Source organism: Puntigrus tetrazona, chromosome 11 (assembly GCF_018831695.1).
Source record: "Puntigrus tetrazona isolate hp1 chromosome 11, ASM1883169v1, whole genome shotgun sequence".
NCBI classification, from domain to species: domain Eukaryota; kingdom Metazoa; phylum Chordata; class Actinopteri; order Cypriniformes; family Cyprinidae; genus Puntigrus; species Puntigrus tetrazona.
In genome coordinates this window covers 20414029-20437650 of record NC_056709.1, presented here as the reverse complement: position 1 = coordinate 20437650, position 23622 = coordinate 20414029, and the positions used below count along the sequence as shown (strand labels likewise).

At 35.2% G+C, this 23622-nt stretch overlaps 4 protein-coding genes across 4 annotated transcripts; 1 reads left to right on the top strand and 3 right to left on the bottom strand.

Moving 5' to 3' along the window:
- Nucleotides 1-478: 478 nt before the first annotated feature.
- On the bottom strand, nt 479-6179 carry ovgp1 (oviductal glycoprotein 1). The gene is made up of 10 exons (XM_043251662.1): nt 6164-6179; nt 2774-2802; nt 2443-2675; nt 2290-2340; nt 1930-2095; nt 1509-1633; nt 1286-1406; nt 1004-1186; nt 777-893; nt 479-690 (listed from the first exon to the last, which is right to left on the bottom strand). Exons 1-10 carry the CDS (start codon nt 6177-6179, stop codon nt 511-513), a joined length of 1221 nt encoding a protein of 406 aa, XP_043107597.1. The 3' UTR covers nt 479-510.
- A 1800-nt stretch (nt 6180-7979) lies between these two features.
- Nucleotides 7980-10787, top strand: LOC122353605 (acidic mammalian chitinase-like). Its single transcript, XM_043251423.1, has 12 exons — nt 7980-8033; nt 8134-8174; nt 8259-8285; nt 8447-8651; nt 8793-8849; nt 8949-9114; nt 9202-9326; nt 9413-9536; nt 9632-9814; nt 9893-10009; nt 10091-10223; nt 10322-10787. Exons 1-12 carry the CDS (start codon nt 7999-8001, stop codon nt 10567-10569), a joined length of 1461 nt encoding a protein of 486 aa, XP_043107358.1. The 5' UTR covers nt 7980-7998; the 3' UTR covers nt 10570-10787.
- A 3396-nt stretch (nt 10788-14183) lies between these two features.
- On the bottom strand, nt 14184-17245 carry chia.2 (chitinase, acidic.2). Its single transcript, XM_043251341.1, has 12 exons — nt 17157-17245; nt 17032-17073; nt 16916-16942; nt 16563-16767; nt 16386-16442; nt 16121-16286; nt 15787-15911; nt 15577-15700; nt 15299-15481; nt 15104-15220; nt 14881-15013; nt 14184-14773 (listed from the first exon to the last, which is right to left on the bottom strand). The coding sequence occupies exons 2-12, from the start codon at nt 17054-17056 to the stop codon at nt 14520-14522; spliced, it is 1416 nt and encodes a 471-aa protein (XP_043107276.1). The 5' UTR covers nt 17057-17073; nt 17157-17245; the 3' UTR covers nt 14184-14519.
- Nucleotides 17246-19195: 1950 nt separating this feature from the next.
- Nucleotides 19196-23516, bottom strand: chia.1 (chitinase, acidic.1). Its single transcript, XM_043251331.1, has 12 exons — nt 23401-23516; nt 23207-23271; nt 23072-23101; nt 22721-22925; nt 22532-22588; nt 22230-22395; nt 22007-22131; nt 21800-21923; nt 21529-21711; nt 19966-20082; nt 19757-19883; nt 19196-19664 (listed from the first exon to the last, which is right to left on the bottom strand). Exons 2-12 carry the CDS (start codon nt 23229-23231, stop codon nt 19456-19458), a joined length of 1368 nt encoding a protein of 455 aa, XP_043107266.1. The 5' UTR covers nt 23232-23271; nt 23401-23516; the 3' UTR covers nt 19196-19455.
- Nucleotides 23517-23622: the final 106 nt, after the last annotated feature.

Below are 23622 nucleotides of genomic sequence, written 5' to 3'. Positions count from 1 at the left end.
TATGTTCTTTTCATACTTGAAATAACTTGTTACCCTGCTGCCTAAATTGTTCTTGTTTAGTCAACTAAAATACTTTAGTTGTCACTTAAAGTAACAATAAGTAAGTAAAAATTAACTCTTTTTTTTTTTTTTTACAGTGTATTAAATCCATATGTAATCCCTAAAATAGGCTATGCCAGTAAGTTAGAAAACCTGCACTCCCTAATGTAATAAAAATGATCATCTGTGATGGCTGTGCTGCCCCAAAATGATTTGAGACGGCAGGGGTGCACCAGGTGATATTTGTCATTCCTCCAGTACAGCTGTAAAATGAGTTGAGGGAATCCATTTTGTGATAAAGTCCATCTGATCTGTTTGCACAGAACTGACTTTTCAATGCAGGAAGGGAGTTGAGAATGTTCACACATGTTGCCTGTGGTGAAAAGCCCTTTCCAACGGTTGAAAATGAGTTTGTAGTCATGGAATTATCCAATTCATCTTCAGCTCCTGTAGCAAAGAAATAATTCTATATCAGAATATGAAAACGAAGAGCCATTCTACGAACAAAACAGTCTTACCAAGGATTAACCATTTCTTCAGGTGGTTGACTAAAGGGTAATTTCCTTGTCCACAGAAGTACCCAGAAAAATCATCCAGGTCTAAGGCCCATACAAACGCACCCCCAAAGCCATGTTCCTGTAAGTATTTGATCTTAACAATAAAAAGCAGAGCTGTTAATTTTCATGCAATGTCACATAATCTGACAATTTAAACGTAGTTTGCTAAACAGAACGTACCTTAATTTCAAAGCTCCTCAGATTGTCAAAGCCCACCCATTCACTGCCTTTAACAGAAAAAGGAACTTTCTGGTCTTCTATCCACTGTACTACCCCGCCGTTTAGGAAAAGACAGATCTCGGAAAAAAAAAAAATCGTAACCTAATATAGACAAGCATTTGCAATTAATATAGGAAAATACTGACCAAAATTTATGTCTAGAAAATATTTTTTTTTTTCAAATTTACTTCAAAGTAAGACCATAGGCCCATCTCTTGCGTATACGGTCCAGGAGAAGCCAAGTTATTGGCTGGGGCTCCGACTCCAGTCTGATCAGAGGTGAGGACGAAGGAACGTCCATACGTGGCAAAGCCCATCAGCAACTTCTCAGCAGGAGCTCCCTGGGATCTCCAGTATTTTAGTGCAGAATCCTGTATGAATGATGGAAATATGCAAACTACCCAGCAGCAACTGAAAGTTATTTACTGTCATAAAAAAACTGCGTTCAAAAAAACAGTCAATATGCTTACTGTGTTTGAATCAATATTCTCCACGTCTTGGATGCCACTGTACAAAGGGCTGTGATGTCTTGCAATACCATCTTTAAATGTATGAAAATCAAATGTCTTGACACTAATAAGGTCCAAGTACCTAAAAATGTTTTTACATTTAAAAAAAAAAAAAATCAATTTGAGTGCAATTTTTGTATTTGTCATGAGACAACACTGCAACTGAATAAAATGTTGCTCTTACTTTGAGATCTCTGGAATACTGTAGCTCCTTTCAATGACGTCTTTCTGTGCTGAAACGGTTGCTGTTAGAATTAGTCTCGGATTTTTGATTAACTGGCCTTCAGCTAAAAATGCTTCCAGAAGTTCCTTTAAAAAAAAAAGAAAGAACCTTTTACATTTATTTAGTTTTTAAGATAATTGTTTTGCTCATTTTAAGCATGAACATCAATAAGATTCATGCTTAAACCAAGATGAAAAAAAAAAAAAAAAAAAAAATATATATATATATATATATATATATATATATATATATATATATATATATATATAATATATATATATATATATATATATATATATATATGCCATAAACCAGTAAAATTTTACAGATTCACTGGCAAACACTGGAGACCGCATATATGAAAACGTTATTATATTTTAACCTTGCACAGTAGAGTGAATTTGAGTTTTCCGTCTGTGTAAGTCTCTGAAGTGCCTTTGTATTCCCAGTCCAAATCCAGCCCGTCAAAGTTATACTTCCTCAGAAATTCTATAGAAGACTTGATGAATGTCTGACGGTTTGTCCGGTTGGACAGCATAATGGAGAATCTATTGTGAACGAGTAAATTCATGACTTCTTATTTCATCATATCTCATAATGTGATTTACACATTTTTCAGATTTTAACCTCAAATTTGCTTAATCTCGCCCAATAAGCCACGGTATATGTATAAAATATATCAAAATGGTTTGTTACCAGTAGAGATCAGCCTTTAGTCAGAAAACAGAAAAAGAATGCTTACTGGGCCGAGTCCTGGTCTCTGACGGACAACAAGGTTATGAGGTGAGGATTTCTATAAGAAACATTTTTGCGAAGTCTGTGTCACACACCAGAACTTTTGATGAATCAAATGCAGGACTAGAAATGTGTATGTCTGAGATACAAGCATCCTTACTGGTTCTTAAGCGCACTGAAGCTCGAATAAAGGGCCGCATCATTCCACTCGCTGCCTGCTATGTTATTGGCATAGTTTACAATGGCGAATGCATAGATCAAATGAGTACACAAGTTTGGGTCCACATTCTCAGGAAGGTATTTAGCATTTCCTGCTCTGTACTGAGACCAGTTTGTGAAGTAACACACCAGTCTTGAACAGGTTACTGAGGAGAAAGACAAAAAAGACGCACGCTTACATGTCAGCAATAATTTGTCGTGATGTAATTTAAATGAATAATTCTCAGTCTCTCAGTAGAATTTCCACTTTAATGAAGCAGATTGAAAATCACCTTACCGAACTGAAAGAGCAAATTCAGGCCTAACAAAAATGGAAAAAGACCATTAATGTGTTAAAAAATTGGGTAAAACATCTGTGTTGGGGTCAGATTGACCTTATATGGGTTTCAATGCTGCTTTATAAAAATTATTTACTATTTTAGCTTGTTTTTATCTGTGTAGACACAATAAAGTTTTTGTCTTCGCTTAATAGTGACTATTTGCACAGTGAAGTGATATCTAACATAATTTCTATTTATCTTTGGCTATTCTTTTGCCTTTTTGTTATGTCTGGTTCTCAATCAACTGTGAGTAAAATGGGTTTCTCACACTTTTTCTTCAGCGCTACAATAGTTATGTAATTTAGATTAAAAAAACAGTTAACCAGCAAAAACTAGAAGTTACATAGTTTGACAAATTACAATAAACGTTTTTTCTTTGTTGATTTTTAGCAAATTTCATGAAAACAAAGAGGGGTCAAAGTTACCCCAACACAAAGAAACTATTTTTCTACAGCTTTTTTAAAAACATATCTACGGCACAAATTTACATAGATATTTATTACCCTAAATGTGAAATACTCACAAAATGTCAAGAATTATTTTAAATATTTAGAAATGTGGTTCAAACAGACCTCAACACAGCAGTGTGGTTAAAGAAGCATATTTGTATTAAAATAGACGAAATACCTGTTAAATGTATTATTCCCCTGTTCATTTTGTTGCTGATACATGTCCCTTTAGTTTTGTGTGGGGAACTCCGCATAAAATAAAATTAGGGGTGGGGAGAGAGACAGGGAGGGCTACACGTATAACATGACACTAAATGTCAGCTCAGATTTTTCTTGCCTATAGAAAAATCTGAATTTCAGTCCGATTTGGCAAATCTAGACTTACCTGACTGTAGTAACAGAACAATCAAGATTTATTTATTTCACAACTTATTGTTTTGAATGAAGATTTTTCTTTCTTTGACAGACACAATAACGATTTTGTGCATCTGTCATGGCAGAATCAATGGTGTAGATGTCGATTGCCTTAAGGCTTTTCACAATAGAATGAAATTAAATGCTATTCAAAACAATTGAGAATACATTGGCAATGTTAATGTTAATGTTAAACTCTTCACATTTAAACACAAACATCATAAACTATATCTACACTTTTTAGCTGCTTGCAAAGCATTGTTGTCTTATCTTAAAAAGAGAAAAAACAGATCTGATGTGACCTATTTTCAGTTTCACCTCAAGCTCTCTACCATTATTTTTTTTTCTGAAACTAGAAACTCTGGTATTATAACCAAACTGCAGTATCGTTGCTGAAGTCACAAAGTTTGTCATCACAAACATGATATGTTTCAGTAACTTCAGGCCTGTGGAAATTTAGCATGCGGACATACAACGTTATATCACGCTATATTCAGCAGCCTTAGGGTGAACCCTAAGACGCACTACTTCTGTAGGATCAAACAGGGATACTATAGATATATATCAGTAACTTCAAGCTAATATTTGTGATAATATGTACCCAGTGTTACACAAGATAGCTACACTAGGCCATTGTCCAATCAGATAGGGGTACATTTGCTCTTTGTAGCTTACATTATTTTAGGTGGAAGGTGTGTTTAATCCAGACAGAGACAAGGGTCCAGACAGGAACGAAGGTCATGCAGCTTTTAATTCGGTTGATAAAAATAACAACAACACTGCAATAATAACAAAATCTCCTGAGTTTGCACTCCAAACATCATCTTTGACCTGTCTAAACACCTCCAACAATATTAGTGGGACACTGCAAAAGTATTAATAACTAATAAAAGTTTAAATAGTTTGATATTGATTTAGTTTAGCCTTAATTCAGTCATTCCCACTCTGTATTTTAATTAGTGCACTATCAGTCCAATGTATGGAATAATACGATTTTTAAATGTTGTTGAAAAAAGTATATGCTTGTGTATAATTTTACAGTACCATTACACACGGTACTTCAGATATCATACTAATATTTCCTGCTTTTTTATGTTGAAAGCAGGGTTTGCTGCTTACTTTTGTCCCTTTATATTTTATACACTGATATAAAATGCAAAAGTTTGGGGTAAGTACAAAAACCAATCAATAAAGAGATGAAAAATACATAAAAATTCTTATTGAGCAAGGGTGCATTAAATAGATGAAAAGTTACAGTAAACACTTAAATGCAGTTTTTTTCTACTCATCAAAAAATTAATTAAAAAAATAAATTAACCAAGTCGTTACACTGTAAAAGAAAAAAAAAAAACAGTTGAGCAAATTTAATATTTTAAGTCTACCAGCTTAAGCAGATATTTGAGTTTTCTCAACTTATGTTCGAATGAATTTTCTAAACTGAGAAAACTCAAAAATAGCTGGTTGCTTTAAAACAAACATTTACAGTGTAAGCAGCAAAAACCTTTCTACACTGATAGTAAGAACCATTATTAGTATTTCAGTACCGATATTAATTCAGTGCCAAATCAGCATATTAGAGTAATGCTGAATACTGGAGTACTGGCTGATGAATATTCAGTTTTGCTGTTAGAGGAGTAAATTATAATTAAAAATACAAACCAATTCTTTCAGATAATACTAATATTTAACAATATTACTGTTTTACTGTATTTGTAATGAAATGAAATAAGCCTTACCGAGCCTTACCGAGCATTAAACACTGTCAAAAGCATATTCCAAACATTTGAGCGTTATAGAATTCTGAAGCTTCATTCATGGAAACATGCATTTTAATAAAGCATATAATGCCTTTTCAAACCGTGATTATTGAGTCACATCTGTTTAGCAGATTCCTTAACTTCTGTCCCAGTGCTCATGAATTTCAACTGCCCTGCTAGGAGTTAAGAGAACACTGAACAAATAAATTAAATTGCTCATTGAAAGAGTTGGTTGAATTGATTAGGCTGGTGGACTTGAAACTATAACCAGAACTAGAAGTTTGACTAGTGTGATGGAAGTGATTTGTTTAGGTGTGGTTGAGGTACTGATGGTGAAAGTGATGGTGGCAGAAAAATAAGCAGTTTTTAATCATCAATGGCCCATTCTTATCATCCATATCAACTGTGCCACCAAACTTTTATTAGCTATCCTTTGCAACTTAGTACCAGTTAATTAGGCTCATTAAATCTTTCCTAAGTCCCAGGTTATTTGTAATCACACTGATAAAGGCATTGATTATTGCCTGGAGACACTTAATGTTTTTGTTATTGCACAGTAAGAATTATGTTGATGAGGTATGTTTTTAACACAAATTCTTTATATTTTATCCATTTAAATTCCTATTTTGTTGGATTTTAAACAATGCTTTCAGATAAAGCACAAATGTTTTGTTTTCTTTTGATTTTCTCAAAAATGAACATTTCTAATATTATTCACTCACTCTCATGTCTTTCCATGTCTCATGAATAATCATACAAGCGTTTTTTGCAGGTATGTTTAAGAATGCATTATTCTCTCCATGATCTGGGTGCAAAGGTACAACTGAAAAGAATTTAAAAAACTATACAAGAACAATTTATTCACTGACAATGAATTCTACTTCATAAATGATTATTCCCTTTGTGGTTGGTCTTTTGAATGAGGCTATTTATTCAATTATTTTTATATGACGTTATACACAAGTGCCAACAACAAAAAAAGTAATAAATCTTATTTAAAATCCATTTACGTTAAAATCATTAACTGACAGATAACTCAAGACTTACTGATTAAACCTTCTTATTAAACCTTATTTAGCAAAGCCTAATGCAATCTAAAATGTGTTTTAATATCACTTTTGATGAGTATTGTATGATTTTGAATAATATAGGCTTAAGCAAAACATTTAAAGTGTATCTGAAGTGCACTTGCAATACTTTCACACAATTACAGTGTATTAAGTGCAATATTAATTGTTCCAGTTTAGCAGACTTTAAGTACAGGCTACCAGTTGAGTACTAAAAGTACAAAGACAGATCATTTAAGCACATACATATGGACATGTATTTGTATATGCTTATAAATAAATACATAAATGTATTTTTAAGCATACATTTAAGCATATTATTTTTCACAAGGGGAATCTGCCATTTCCCGGCAAATTTTCTTGCACTTTGTCTCAAAAATATAACAAAATTAATAGCCTATAGGTTAATCAAAGTGCATTTGGATAAATGCATGTTTTTGGAAAAATTACTTGAAATTTATTTATGTATTTATTCATTCATTCATTCATTCATTCATTTGCACTCTTTCAAAGATAACATTTTACCAATTGTTATCTGTGTGAGGTTTCAAGGATATAGAACTTGTAGCATGTATTTATTAATTTGAATGATAACATGGCTATTACCATGCAATTTAAATACAGGCCTCATAAACACTTTAGTTAGACACCCTATTTCAAACTAAGCTATATTATATAATTAATATATCTTTGCAAAGACCTCTGCACATAACTTTAACCCCATAAAAGTTTGATACAGCACTCTCTAATTATTTGCCAAAGATGAAGTAGCAGTTTTCTTTTAGTTAATATTTACCATTTCTAAAAATAAAAAATACGTTTGGAAAGACCTTTACACAATGACTACCGAACAGCATCTTAGGTTTGTTTTTCAATATATGTTTTTTTTACCTGTTCTTCAATGTCTTGATTGTCTTAGAATATTTATTTCTTCATACATGTCTTGCACTTTGTCAGGTGTCTGTCATTTCCACTGGTACGTTGCATCGAATAACATTATGATTAAATATATTATTAGCATTAAATATTAGTATTTTATGTGTCTGCAAATGGAATGCACTGGATTTCGACACTATTAATGGCCCATAGGTGTGAGTGTGTGTGTGCCATTGTGTGAACCCCACACCCTGATCCTGAAACGATGGCTCAACCACCCCCTGCAAACCTGCGGAGTACAAGCAGTATGAAAAATGGATGAATAAATTATATCGTAAAATCTGGCTATAGCTGAACATTTACCATAACGGAATGTTTAAACTCAGTTGTTAAAATAACAGATATGCTGGCGTTCATTCACATTTTACTACAAAAAGCTCAATTTTTTTTTTACACAAATTGTGCAGAACAGTGCAAAGGTATTTTATTTCCACATGTTTCCATCATTACAGTCCATAGTTTACTGGAGATATCATATCTTACTCCATCCTAATAAATCCCATATTAGGATGGCAAAGATAACACCCAACTCCTATAAAAACCCAGGTGTTTAGATGTTCATTCTCTCATTTTTCTTGACGAACCCCAGGTAAATAACCACCAGGGAATTTCTATATTTAGAATTCTGCTTAAAATATTTATCTTGGCTTTCAGTACATTGTAAGAAAACTATTCTTTATTTCTTATAGACAATTGGCAAAAAAAATGGGGAGACTTACACTTATAGCAGGTAAGAAATAATAAAGTGCATTCTAAAATATGCTAGTGAATTCTTTTATATTTGTCATTTATATGATATCATTGCATATTCTAGGATTGGGCTTGGTGCTCTGCCATGTTGGTGAGTCATTTATCAGATCATATTTTCATATCAAACCTCTCTTTTTTAAAATAAAACATCTATATATGATTGTCATTTTGATATGAGCGAGATGAGTTTAAGGGGTGCATTTTAGTTTGAAAATGTCTTGTCTAAGAGCTTCTTTGTGCATCCATATCCAGCCTTCTCCATGGAAATGGCATGCTACTTCACCAACTGGTCTCAGTACAGACCTGGAATTGGAAAGTATACCCCTGCAAACGTTGACCCTTTCCTTTGTACACACCTCATCTATGCTTTTTCGATCATCAACCAAAACAACGAGCTTGTCACCTATGAGTGGAACGATGATGTTCTCTACAAGGCATTCAATGACCTCAAGAACACGTATGTATTAGTGAAAATATTGCATAGAAAAGGTGTTAAAACGTGAAAAAGTGACATTGCAGTTAAGCATGCGAATATAAAATCAATATACATTGTCATATATAATGAAAATATACTAAAATATCTATGTTGACTTCACAGTAATCCCACTCTTAAGACTCTTCTGGCTGTTGGGGGATGGAACTTTGGTTCAGCACAGTACGTTTTCTTTTCTTTTCTTCATTATTATATTAGCTTGATGGTCAGTTGAAACACAGAAACATCTAGATATCAAGATTTTTTCAAAATTCCTCTCAGGTTCTCCATCATGGTATCCAATGCTGCAAACCGCCAAACATTCATCCAGTCTACCATCAAGTTCCTAAGAACTCATGGATTTGATGGACTGGACCTGGACTGGGAATACCCTGGAGCAAGAGGAAGTCCACCTGAAGACAAACAAAGATTCACACTGCTGTGCAAGGTGGGTCTGATTGTAATGCAAAGTCTTTTAGATATAGTGTAGAATTTAGCTCTTTCAATTTTCACTTATCTATGTTTCTTTTTGCAGGAACTTGTTGAGGCCTATGAGGCTGAGGGTAAAGCTACTGGCAGACCTCAGCTGATGCTGACCGCTGCTGTATCAGCTGGCAAAGGCACAATTGATGATGGATATGAGATTGCAGAGATTGCCAAGTAATCATCCATTTTCCAAGCCTCTTGGCCTATGTAGGGACATAGTATGCCAGTACACCCCTTTTGATTTGTTACCATTTTTTCAGATACCTGGACTTTATCAATGTGATGACTTATGACTTCCATGGAACTTGGGAGAGATTCACAGGACACAACAGCCCCCTGTACCAAGGCTCAAAGGATGAGGGAGACCTGATCTACTTTAATACCGTAAGAATCAATATACTGTAACATCATTTATATTTAAGGTTTTTAAATCTCCCGAAAGAATTCTTTTTAAAATGACAGCTCTCCTCCTCATGCAGGACTTCGCTATGAGCTATTGGAGGGACAAAGGAACCCCTGTGGAGAAACTCAGAATGGGTTTCGCAACATACGGTCGCACTTTCCGCCTGACATCTACAGATACTAGCGTTGGAGCCCCAGCTAGTGGACCTGCATCAGCTGGAACCTACACTCGTGAGGCTGGATTCTGGGCTTACTATGAGGTGGGAGCTTTGGAGTCATTTTGTCCAAAATAAAAAGTAAAATGAACACATAAAACAATACTTTCAATATCTGTATAGATCTGTGGCTTCCTAGAGGGAACAACAATTCAGTGGATTGATGATCAGAAGGTGCCTTATGCCACAAAGAACAGCGAATGGGTTGGATTTGACACCAAGGAGAGCTTCGAAACTAAGGTACTTTTGAGATTTTACTAGTATTGGGTTTCATTGTCAACACTTGTCAGAATCTGACTAGCAACGTTTTTCAATTTATAGGTTCAATACCTAAAAGACAAGAAATTTGGTGGAGCTTTCGTATGGGCGCTAGATCTGGATGACTTTGCTGGACAGTTCTGTAGTCAGGGGAACCATCCTCTCATGGGCCATCTGCACAATCTTCTGGCCATTGGTACAACATTTCACAAGCTGTACTTGCAACACTGTTTGTATTTGAATAATAATAATAAAAAACAATTAAAACTAATGCTTATTCAAATTATTTTCCAGAAGTACCTCCGAGGCCTCCAACCACCACCCTCAAACCTGGCCAAACCACAACACCCACCACAACTACCACCACCACCACCACTCATGCTCCAGGACCAGGATTCTGTAATGGAAAGCCAGATGGACTCTATCCTCACCCTGAAGACCCCAACAAATACTATAACTGTGCAGGAGGCAATACCCACGAGGATCATTGTGCCCCAGGCACTGTGTTTGATGACAGCTGTAAGTGCTGTGTTTGGCCCTAAGGGATCACCTTCTAAAAATCATCTGCAAAAACTGCACAAATGACACCAAACATTAGTTGTTTTATGTTCATGAACTAAAGATAGTATACCTAAATGTAACACAATTATGTTTTCATTCCATCTGGGTGCAGTTTGTTAGTGTAAGTACCTCTTTTTAAATGACTTGCTGTTTCTTGGTCTTTTTTTGTGAAAAAATAAATAAACTGACCTGTCATCTAGAGAGACTCTGTGTTTTTTTGTCACATATGCAAATACACTGCTTCACAATCACAATTCAAAACCTCATTCAAAAAAAACAGTAAAACACCAACTAAAAAATACATAAATTAGTTTCTACCAAATTTAGAAACAAATTTAGAAGGATAACATCTGCTGCATGTGCAAAAACATGCTATGAAAGGTCCTCCTCTGGATGCATAATGGGAACAAAACAGCATCAATTAATTTATGTGAAGTGCAGTTGTCTCATCATCAGTGAATGGCTTTCAATGGCTTTATAGCTCAATCTGTTTTATTCTTACCACATGTAATCTACCGTACATATTTGAATGGTCTGTCTATTATATTATATTATATTATATTATATAATAGCAGTTATTTTATATCATGACATATTAAAACAAACATTATATTAAAATTAATATATAAATGACTATATATTAACCAATCAAGCATAACATTCATGACCATCTTTCTAAAATTGTGTTGGTTCCCTATTCACTACCAAAACAGTCCTGTCCCATTTAAGAGTGAACTCCACTAGAGCCCTGAAGGTGTTCTTTGGTATCTGGCTCCAAGATTTTAGCAGCAGATTCTTTAAGTTCTGTAAGTTGTGAAGTAAGATTGGAATTTGTTCAGCACATCCCACAGTTGCTCCATTAGATTGAGATGCAAACACCTCAAATTCATTGTTGTGCTCCTCAAACCATTCCTGAACCATTTTGGCTTTGTGTAAGGGCACATTATCCTGAAATATGCCACAGGAACCAGATGATACCAGATTCCATGAAAGGGTATGGTCTGCAACAATGCTTAGGCAGGTGGTCTGCAATTCAGACCTCAAGGCTTCCAAGCAGGTGCCCAAACACTGCCATGTCATACGAGGAGCCACAGCATAGTGTCAGCCAACACCAAATCTAAACAGGCCAAGTTAACTTTTGTACCTATTAGGTTAAAATATGTACACTTTAAGTTCTAATATGTAACTTTAAGGTGCCAAAACGAACCCTTTAGGTACAAACATGTCTTTTTGAAAAGGTACCGCCCCAGTGAGAGCTTTTGGGCCAGTTTCCTGCAGAGTTCCAACTTGCCTCAACACACCTGCATAAACCTTTCTAACATGCCTAGTAAGAACTTGATTAGCTGCTTCAGGTGTCTTTAATTAAAGTTGGAGCTAATGCAGGACACCAGCCTTCCGGGACCGAGTTTGGGCAGCACTGCCTTAAGTAAAGTAAAGAGTTAGCAATTGCAAGCAGCAGTAGCCAGCATAGCTCAGCTGTGCTGTGTCCTGGTTGGGAAATATTTCTCACTCTCTAAATACACACACACACACACACACACACACACACACAATAAGAAACAGTAGTAAGGATATCAAAGAATATCAAAGTCTACTAAAAAAGGTTGAGTTTTTTTTTTTTTGTATTTGTCTGTATTATTTAAGAAAACCATGCACATCTCCTTACCCCTTTTTGTTTTTCTATGCATATGCACAGTATATGCTACATGACGCTACTAAACATCTAAACTGGATTGTCTCATAACTAACTATTACTATTATTAGGACATGTCTTTGAAACTAGCAACCCATATCTAACTGATAAGAGGATACTTGTAACACTGAAACATGCTTTTTCTGTGAAGCTTTTATGAAATTATAATTAGAAATAATGTAAAACTTGTAAAAAAAAAGCAAAAAAAAAAAAAAGCAAAAGAATAATCTAACTATACATCTGAAGATACATTTTTTTGTAAATAAATGACTTTGATTTGGGTGATGAGCATAATTCAATTATTTTGTATTTTAGACTACACTAATATATCTAATAAAAGTTAAAAACCTTAAATGAATAACATCTATTTTCTGCTTTAGATTAAACTTAATTAAATCTAGTGTGCTTTTTTATACTGGGAGGTGAAATGCAAATGGTTATATATAAAGGGTTCAATGTAAATGAACAATGGTTATTTTTATAGGATCGGCTGATAGAAGGCAGTATAGAATGTAAGGGCATTAGAGTCCACTCCAGAGCCCGCTCCAGTCCGGGAGCCCTTAGAGTCTGTTTCAGTTTATGGGTTCACTCCAGAGTTCTCTTCAGCCTATGAACCCACTTCTGGATGTCTGCTGGGGTTCTGTTTGGCCAGAGCCTTGCTGGTTTGTTCTGCTGGCCCCCCTGGCCTCCTGCCCATTTAAGCCACTAGAGGGCACTGCTTTTGGATTGCTGTTTTTCAGTTCTGGACTTCAGCTGCCCATGCACTCGTGACTGTTTAATTACCCTCAGCTGTTGGTAATTTACCCCTTTAGTTCTCCCTACGTCCTTTGTTGCTGAAGTATTGTTTTTGTCACTCTGTTCTTTTGTGTTTTTGTTGAAATTTGCATTCTGGATTTCCTTGTGTTTGTACCTAGTTTTTCCCTGTTTTGGATCTTTGACTTAAATAGTGAACTGCACTTGGATGTTGTATGTGTCTGTTTGTGAATATATATATTGTTTGATAACATGCGTGCGATTGAAAATTCCAAAAGATTTAAATTCTGCCAATAATTACTCAATAATTACAATAAACACAATAATCACTTTTGTTAGTATTTGCAAAACGAGTTATTTTTGATGAAATCTGAGAGCTTTCTGATAGTACATAGACAATAACAGCACAGCTGACACGTTCAAGGCCCTGAAAGGTAGTAACAACATAATTTCGGTGACGGTTCATCCTTAATTTAATGAAGCTACAACAATATGCAATATGTGCAAAGAAAATAAATATAATGACTTTATTCAAATATTTCTTCTCTTATGTGAGTCTTTGACACATGCTCAACAATGCATGCGCTGATGTCACATGAACTGTTTTAACAATATACCCTTACTACCTTTTGGGCCTAGAGTAATAGGTCTGCTGTTTATGCAGTACAGCTCAATTTCACTTCCCAAGATTGAATTAATGAATGAGCTCATGTGGTTCTATTTTTAGTTTGTGATTTCACTTGATTAACTTGACCTCAGACATGAACTTACGTCTTTGGCAGCTTTGCGCAATCTAATCATGCACTATTAATGTTACTAAAAATACCTGCCAGTAGGTTATAAATATAAATATTCAAAAGAAGGCAAACTTAAGAGATAATTAGTTTCGTAAGATTTGTCATTTTAATTCTCTAATATAAAAGTCTGCAGTGAGTTAGTTATAATTAATAAATATTTTGGGCAAAAAGTGCAGTTTTGCTTGAAATGATTTGTTCTGTCTTGAATATTGATTAAATATTTATGTTTGTCCATTACATAATGAAAGTGATGATAAAACATCTAGCATATCAAAGAACGCTAATGACTGATATGCTATGTTTTTATTGATCCCAGCATGCACTTTGTTTCAAATCCAAGATGACATAATCATATGTAACCAAATTTGTTTTAATGATGGCTGCATGTTGTTTATAGCTATGAGTTTAAAAAAAATTAAACTGTGTTTTTTTTTTTTTTTTTTTTAATAAATGCATATAGAGCAGTTATACTAAAAGCAATTACATTCACAGGGGAGTTTAAAAAACATGCATTATACACTTTCAAAATACATTCAAATGGAAAAACAAAGCACATCAATTATGTTCAGTCCACAATATTTTCCTTTATATGAAATAGTTGCAGTCAAAGATGTTTAGCTCCGATTCTTCTTTTGTGCTTATGCAAATCTGCAGTGTCCCGTTTCACTGTTTTCACATCAGTGATCCCTTAGTGTTTGGGCCAGGTGCAACACTTACAGCTGTCATCAAACACAGTGCCTGCGCCACAGTTATCCACGTAAGTATTGCCTCCTGCACAGCTATAGTATTTGTTGGGGTCTTCAGGGTGAGGATAGAGTCCATCTGGCTTTCCATTACAGAATCCTGGTCCTGGAGCATGAGTGGTGGTGGTGGTGGTAGTTGTGGTGGGTGTTGTGGTTTGGCCAGGTTTGAGGGTGGTGGTTGGAGGCAGAGGAGGCAGTTCTGATTTAAAAATAAATAATGTTAGCAGTAGCTAGGGAGCATTTTAGCTATTACTAAAACCCAATTTAATAGATGTGAGCACCAATTCGTAATTGGCCAAAACTTACCAATATCCAAAAGATTGCGCAGATGGCCCATGAGAGGATAGTTCCCCTGACTACAGAACTGTCCAGCAAAGTCATCCAGATCTAGCGCCCAGACGAAGGCTCCACCAAATTTCTTGTCTTTCAGATAACGGACCTATAAATTAAAAGGAAAATAGTCAGTTGCTGACAAATACTGTCATTCCAACCCAACTCCAGTAAATCAATACTCAAATCTCAAAAGTACCTTAGTTTCGAAGCTCTCCTTGGTGTCAAATCCAACCCATTCGCTGTTCTTTGTGGCATAAGGCACCTTCTGATCATCAATCCACTGAATTGTTGTTCCCTCTAGGAAGCCACAGATCTATACAGATATTGAAAGTATTGTTTTATGTGTTCATTTTACTTTTTATTTTGGACAAAATGACTCCAAAGCTCCCACCTCATAGTAAGCCCAGAATCCAGCCTCACGAGTGTAGGTTCCAGCTGATGCAGGTCCACTAGCTGGGGCTCCAACGCTAGTATCTGTAGATGTCAGGCGGAAAGTGCGACCGTATGTTGCGAAACCCATTCTGAGTTTCTCCACAGGGGTTCCTTTGTCCCTCCAATAGCTCATAGCGAAGTCCTGCATGAGGAGGAGAGCTGTCATTTTAAAAAGAATTCTTTCGGGAGATTTAAAAACCTTAAATATAAATGATGTTACAGTATATTGATTCTTACGGTATTAAAGTAGATCAGGTCTCCCTCATCCTTTGAGCCTTGGTACAGGGGGCTGTTGTGTCCTGTGAATCTCTCCCAAGTTCCATGGAAGTCATAAGTCATCACATTGATAAAGTCCAGGTATCTGAAAAAATGGTAACAAATCAAAAGGGGTGTACTGGCATACTATGTCCCTACATAGGCCAAGAGGCTTGGAAAATGGATGATTACTTGGCAATCTCTGCAATCTCATATCCATCATCAATTGTGCCTTTGCCAGCTGATACAGCAGCGGTCAGCATCAGTCTGGCTCTGCCTGTAGCTTTACCCTCAGCCTCATAGGCCTCAATAATTTCCTACAAAGAAAAACATTGATAAATATATAGAAGATAAATGAATAAACATTGACCTGTTAAGCTGCCTAGCGCTAAACTCAATCAACACCTAGCTCCATGCAAATTATTGTACAAAGCACTATATAATCAAGGACACTTGGCTCAATATGAGATAAAAGAGATAAAATAAGAAAAGTGCACCACATGCTTAAGAAGACGATCAGACCCACCTTGCACAGCTGTGTGAATCTTTGTTTGTCTTCAGGTGGACTTCCTCTGGATCCTGGATATTCCCAGTCCAGGTCCATACCATCAAATCCATAAGTTCTCAGGAACTTGATGGAAGACTGAATGAACGTCTGACGGTTTGCAGCATTGGACACCATGATGGAGAACCTGGGAAGGATTCAACGAACAGTCTTAGATGTTTTTCGCATTTTATTTGACAACATAAAACTAAACTTCATTATTTTTTTTATTTCTCAGAATACGTACTGTGTTGAACCAAAGTTCCAACCGCCGACAGCCAAGAGAGTTTTGAGATGGGGATTTCTATAAAGACAATAGAGATAGTTTAGGATTTTGTGATAGTATTCATGTAGTAAGCTCACAGTATCACAAAAAAATCATACTTGAGTTGAGATGAAACTTTATATGATAAATAATACTTACGTGTTCTTGAGTTCATTGAAGGCTTTGTACAGAGTCTCATCGTTCCACTCGTAGGTAATAAGCTCGTTGGCATGGTTGATCATCGCAAAAGCGTAGAAAAGGTGTGTACAAAGAAAAGGGTCCACGTTTGAGGGCATATACTTTCCAACTCCAGGTCTGTACTGAGACCAGTTGGTGAAGTAGCATCCCATTTCCATGGAGAAGGCTGAATATGGATGAACAAAGAAGCTCTTAGACAAGACATTTCTAGATCTTTCAGGTTTATATCAGTTCATAACAGTTCATTAAAAATAAATGCGATATGATTATTTTAATAATATTATAATATTATGAGTAGATTCTCAGTGACTCACCAACATGGCAGAGCACCAATCCCAAACCTAAAACACGCAAAGATATAATGTAAATGACAAATATGAAAGAATGAACAAAACACAATAATATTTGACTCTTTATTTCAACACATTACCTGCAATGAGCGTAAGCCTCCCCATGTTTATTTCTAATTTTTCTGTAAGAATAAAAGAAGAGTTTTATTAATTATGTATAAAGAGAAGAAATGAAGATTTTAAGATGTATTACGGTCTGACATACCTAGGTACCTCAAGCGAGAAAAATGTACAGAGAAACTTCAGGACCCCTTGCTTTTTATAGTAATTGGGTGTTGTCTAAGCCATCTGGGATGATTTATTAGGAAGGAGTTAGATATGGTATCTCTTGTAAACTATGGACTGAATTGACAATAATATGCAAGTAAAAATACCTTTGGCCTTTTCAGTACAATTTAAGTGAAGCTAAAATCATAGATAAGATGAAAAATTAGGCCTGCTGCAATAAAATCGGTGCAATGTGTCAATATGTTTGTTCCACTGATATGAAATTATCATGGGATTTATTAACTTAAAAATATTTAGTTTACATAATTTATACATGCTTCTTCTGAGACTTTTAGTAAAAGCATAAAGAGAGCTGTATCTGTACGATAGTCGTACTGTGAAGGTATTGCTAAGCATAATTATTTTTATTAATAGTAATCCTATTTCTATTAATATTTATCTTAACTAATAAAAAATAAGCTGTGATATCCAATAGCTTGAATGAATGAAAATAAATTAATGAAAGGTTTACAAGCAGTTTTTAGCAAACTAACCTTTATGGATTCACTATTTTTCAAAGCGGCTTATGTAAGTAATTTATCTTTACAAAGATAATTTTCTTATATAACATTGTTGAGCTATCAGAATAACATAATAAAGTGGTGTTTCAAGATTATCTCTTCAGAATCAGTATAATGTTTCCCACTGTTTTGGATACCATAGCAAACAGTTGCTTAAATTGCACTTATCAATACACTTTAGCAATGTCTTCAGTCAGCATTCGGTAATTTATTACACTGTGTACAATCTCATCATTAATTAAACATATCTATAAATAAAGAGAATAAGATCTAAAGCTGTGAAGATGTTGAAAGAGAACAAAAGTGTTATCTTATCATGTGGTACATTGCCATGTGATGACATCAGTGTGAAAATGATGAAAGAACATTACAGATGACAGAAAATATGCTGCAAAACAATTAATGATATATATATATATATATTTATTTATTATTATTTTTAATTAAAAAAATTACATTTTTACATTTTAAAATAACTTTCAATATATTTCACACAAGTATAGTATCATTAAGTTTTTGTTTAAAGAAATTAATAATTTTATTCGGCATCAAAAGTGACATAAATGACACTTACAGTGTTATTAAAAAAACACTTTATTTTACACCTATTAGTTGAATGTATATTACTAGAATATTATCCATGTATTAGTGTTAATTAAGCACTGATTAATGCCTTGTTCTATTAAGTCGTAGTTAATAGTTAAAAGGTGTTACCTATTTTAAAGAGTTAACACAAATTCTAATAAATACTGCTCTTTTGAACTTTCTATTCATGAAAGAACCCACTATTAGAACTTGAGTAATTGCAACTAAAAAAATTAAGCTTTGGAATCAATTATATTTTAACACATATTAAACATAAAAGAGTCATTTTAAATGAAATGAATTTTTTTCACAGTATGCTTGTTTTACTGTATTATTGATTAAATAAATGCAGACTTTCAAAATGGTAGTGCAAGTTCATTGGTTGAATTTATTTCAATAAATGGCAATATTACATTTAACCTTACGTGTTTAACTAACTATAAAAAACATATCTTCAATAATAAACTTATCGTGTGCCAAATCAGGTGTCCCAGATATCTGTCGGTAGTTCAGCTCGTAATAAAAGAATAAAAAAATCTAGGTCCCTATGCTTGCATAACATTATCAGAACAGTCAGGCTAATCTATAATTTTATAACTCTACTCTTCAAGCAAGCCGAATGACGCCAGAGGGCACAACAGGACCTTATAAATTTGAGACGGATACACAGTTTACTGTACATTATATTCCTCTGAGTAGATGGTATACACTATAAGTGAGAATACTATAGATGTGGCCTGATGGGAGGTGCTCATATGACGTCTTCATAGCTGCCAGGTTTATAAAGATTGTGTAAAACTTTAGTCATACATAAGGTGTCACTATATTTTATTTCAGATGATCAGTTTAAGGAAGAGGTGAGAAGTCAGACTGCTATAAATATTTTTATTAAAAATTATATGAAAAGTAATACACCGTTTTGCTGCACAACAACAAGAGAAAACTAGACTGTACTGAATAGGACATCATGATTTCGGATTAACAAAATGCAGGGAAAAATCTGACCAATTTAAAATTGTTATGACTGTTTTTTGGGTTTTTTTTTTAAACAATGACTTGGATATTCAGAAGCAGAGGTAATAACTAAGGACAACAGCTGTATTGAACGGGGGAGAGCATTTGAACTTGTCCTCAAGGCCAATTACAACATTTGCAATCATCAACATAGACCAGACCAGGTTGGCACGTATGAAGGTATGTGTTTCCACGGAAGCACTGGAAGTAAGTGGTTTCGTCTGCAGGGTTCGGGTACAGCCCGTCTGGTTTGCCGACACAGAAGGTGGTGATGGGGTCAGCGGTCGTGGTGGGACGTGGCGTAGTGGTGGGTTTGGGCGGGAAACCTGTGAATACAGATTCAGCATTACAATCCGTATAATAAAACACAGTGTACATTTAATGGTGTTGTTCTGCATTAGAGTTGCAAAGTTTTTACCCAGTGCGTTGCGCAAATGGTTGACAAGAGGATAAGATCCACTGTAACAAAATCGGCCTGCAAAATCGTCGAAATCTAAGGTCCACACCGACGCTCCTCCCAAGTTTAAGGAGTTAAGCCACTCCACCTGTTAAAGCAAGTATTAGGAAAGGTTTGTTGGAAGCTCGTCAAACATCTTGTTGCGTGCTGGAAACCAACGGTTGATTTACCTTAGCGGTAAAACTTTCACGGTTGTCAAATCCGACCCAAGCCTTTCCTTGAACCGCATAGGGCACCATCTGCTCATCGATCCATTCAATGGTGACGCTTGATTCCATGGGGCAAATCTGAGAGTCAAAAACAATCATTACATTTCACCACTTTTTACACAGTTTAAAAAAGATTATGTGTGTTTTGTGCGGTAAATAACAGTTTTTTGTCATATTATAGTATGAAAAAGTTTCAAAAGACAAACTGCAATCTCTGACCAACAACGTAATGGGATTGCTGAATGAATCGTTTGAGCAAACGATTCACTTGTTTTGTGCCAGAATGAATCAGTGTTTTAAAAAGAATTGTTTGAATGAATAATTAGATGATTCACTCATAAATATTCTTATTTGTCGCCAACTAGTGTTGTATATTGTTGTGTAATAAACACTGAACATTATGAGTACTGATTACATTAATTCAGTTTAAATAAAAGTTTCAAAAGTTCTCAAAAGTACTATTATGTGTAGTAAATTATAATTTAGACAAATGTGAAACTATATATCACATATTACACAAAACTTGAATATACAATTTCTGTGGTTTATTACACGGCTTCTTGCCAACAAAGTAAAAATCAATCTGAGATTAAATATTTTACTAATGTAAATCGCAAGATGGCGCCAAACTGTCAGCGGAGTGATAAGTACAATTACGAACGGTCAAAATGATTCGTTGTACCTGACCAATCAGAATCGAGTATTCCTCAAAGCCGTGTAATAATCAAAAAGTGTTTGATAACGTAGTAAATATGTGTGTATTGTATATATATATATATATATATATATATATATATATATATATATATATATATATATATATATATATATATATATATATATAATATTTGGAAAATGTTTACATGTATTTAAGTGTATATATTTATATAATTTATATTATACATATATTTAATATACAAATGCAATTTTTTCTTAAATGCGTGCCTGCGTGTAATATATATATATATATATATATATATATATATATATATATATATATATATATATATATCACGAGTTCGCAGTAACGGTAAAAGTAGGCGTGTTTGGCGTGCTGTCACGGAGAAGGCTCGGAACTCGGCGGACTATCGAGTCTTTTCGACTATCGAGTTTTTTCCTCTTGTCCGTGAAAAGCGGACAGGGCTCGGCGTCCGACCCGATCCTGATTCCCTCCGCCTGAGAGGGAATAGTAGAACTAGGAGGAATGGAGATTGGGGTGGTGGAGGATGCTACGAACGAGATAAGAGGCTTGTGTGAATTTATAGTAGCCTTCTCTTGCTGTGGTTGGATAATTGCGTGATTAGGAAACGAGAAGCCAGCCGGGTTAATTATCAGCGCGCGCTCCTCCCGAAATTTGTTTATAGCTAAACATCATATATATATATATATATATATATATATATATATATATATATATATATATATATATATATATATATATATATATATATATAATATGTTAATAATCATGATTAATCGTTTAAAAGCACTATTTAGAACATATGTAAAAAAGTGTGTTAAAACCTCATAATAGGACCAGAATCCTGCTTCGCGTGTGTAAGGGCCAGCGTCAGCAGGGCCATTGGCTGGGGCCCCGAGACCTGTTTGCGAAGTGGACAGCAAGAATGTGCGTCCATATGTGGGGAAGCCAAGAAGCAGCCTGTCAGCGTGGGCCCCACTGCCCAACCAGACATCCACAGATGAGTTCTGGAGAAGAGAGCCAACGTGTTAAAATAGATCTTACAAATGATACTTTCATATTGATGCATTTTGAATTTAAGGGTTGGCATCTTACGATATTGTGGTGAATGATGTTTCCAGTGTCCAAGGAGCTGCGGAAAAGGGGGCTGTTGTGCCCTGTCACGGGGTCCCAGTGCCCATGGTAGTCAAAAGACAAAATGGTCAAGAAATCCAACAGACTACAATGACAGAAAGGAGAAAGTCAAAAACTTTCATAGGCACACATATGTCACTGCAGCTTGAATAAATGCAGCAAACTTACCCTGAAACTTCAGCAACCTCGTAAGCACGCTCAATCGTGGACTTGATGCCGGAAACTTTGCAGGAGATAATCAGAGGAGTTTTCCTTGTGTCTAGGGCCTCCTGTTCAACAGCTGCTCTCAGTTCCTAAGAGAAAATAGTCAGACAATAGAACCCTAATCAGACCCAAAGTCAAGTTATAATGGAAACAAACACGCTTGATTTTAACCCTCTAGTCAGCTCACCTTCAGGAATGTAGTGAACCTCTGCTTGTCTTCCGGTGGGCTTCCATTGTGACCTGGGTACTGCCAGTCAATATCTATACCATCAAACTCATGGAGACGCAGGAACTGCAATGCAGAACTGATGAAAGCTTTGCGGTTCTCTGGAGTCGACACCATATTGATGTATCTGCAAAAGTTCAAACAAAGACATTCAGTGCATCCTGTTTAATGTGTTTGCAGCTAGAGGCCTGTATGATTTGACTGAGTTTGTTTTAAAGAAATGTATTAGTATTAAAAAGTTACAGATGTTGTATTTCACTTACGGACTGACACCATTGACTGTTCCTCCAACAGACAGCGAGGTCTTCAGTGCGGGATTTCTATTAAACAAAAATCAAGTCAAAATGTTCAATCATTGTGCATTACCAAAACGTTCTGACTTCAATTGTGTGATTAATCATGGTTTATCACACTATGATTGTTGTACTGCAATAGATACAGCTTTTACTTACACTTTTTTCAGTTCATTCAGTGACTTGTAGAGCACATCGTCATTCCATTCAACAGTAGTGATTTGATTAGAATAGCTGATGGTTGCCAGAGCGTAAACCACATGTGTGCAGAGGAACGGATCAATGTCTTCTGGCAGGAACTTGCCATTGCCGGGTCTGTACTGGGACCAGTTGGTCATGTAGCACACCAGCTTTGTAGAAGCCACTACGTAATAAAATTCACGTATATTACATATGTTCTTTTCTCATTATCTAGTAATATTTATTATGAATGTTGATGCATATATTATACAGGCTATATATATTTCACATGTAGATTTAGGCTAATGCAAAGTTGTTGAAGGCACTCACCCATCTGCACTGTAAGCAAGATGCCCAGTGCTACAGGAAAGACAACATGGTTATGCATAAATATCAAAATATATTTTATAGTAGATGTGTATTGCATTAAAATAAATTTAAATAAATATATATATTTTTAAATACCGGCTAAAAGTGTTAATTTAGTCATTTTGGGTCTTGGTCCAAACCAGTATTCCTCAGAAACAGAGCTGGAAAACAAAACATAATGGATTAGCAATTTCACCAGCACCAGTCTTTGCAGGTTGCATAAATGGTTGAAAAATGAAAATGAGCTTTTGCATTGAATGAAACAGAAGCTGAGAGGCTGCTGTCTTTACCTGCCGGCTGCACTCAGAATGGCCAGTTTGGTGAAAAACCGTTCATGATCCTGTATACTTATACATTATTAATAGTTCCAAAGTACAGGTGATAAGTGCTAACTTCACAAGAATTGGGCAATAAAATTAATAAGTAGTCATATAACCAGAAAGTTACGGTAAGGTGGAATTATCTTTTAGACTGTTATGACATTATGATCTAATAGTCATAAAGGGTAATCC

Coding starts and splice junctions, on each gene's coding strand:
- ovgp1 (XM_043251662.1), bottom strand. Junction 1,407..1,508: donor AGTATTCCAGAGATCTCAAA/GTAAGAGCAACA, acceptor AAACATTTTTAG/GTACTTGGACCTTATTAGTG. Junction 691..776: donor TGAGGAGCTTTGAAATTAAG/GTACGTTCTGTT, acceptor TTTATTGTTAAG/ATCAAATACTTACAGGAACA.
- LOC122353605 (XM_043251423.1), top strand. CDS start 7,999: ATGTTCATTCTCTCATTTTTCTTGACGAACCCCAG. Junction 8,034..8,133: donor TTTTTCTTGACGAACCCCAG/GTAAATAACCAC, acceptor TATTTCTTATAG/ACAATTGGCAAAAAAAATGG. Junction 9,537..9,631: donor ACCTGATCTACTTTAATACC/GTAAGAATCAAT, acceptor CTCCTCATGCAG/GACTTCGCTATGAGCTATTG.
- chia.2 (XM_043251341.1), bottom strand. CDS start 17,056: ATGGGGAGGCTTACGCTCATTGCAG. Junction 16,768..16,915: donor ATTGGTGCTCTGCCATGTTG/GTGAGTCACTGA, acceptor ATCCATATTCAG/CCTTCTCCATGGAAATGGGA. Junction 15,221..15,298: donor GATTCTGGGCTTACTATGAG/GTGGGAGCTTTG, acceptor ATATCTGTATAG/ATCTGTGGCTTCCTAGAGGG.
- chia.1 (XM_043251331.1), bottom strand. CDS start 23,231: ATGACTAAATTAACACTTTTAGCCG. Junction 23,102..23,206: donor TAAATTAACACTTTTAGCCG/GTATTTAAAAAT, acceptor TCTTTCCTGTAG/CACTGGGCATCTTGCTTACA. Junction 21,924..22,006: donor GAGGTTGCTGAAGTTTCAGG/GTAAGTTTGCTG, acceptor CTGTCATTGTAG/TCTGTTGGATTTCTTGACCA.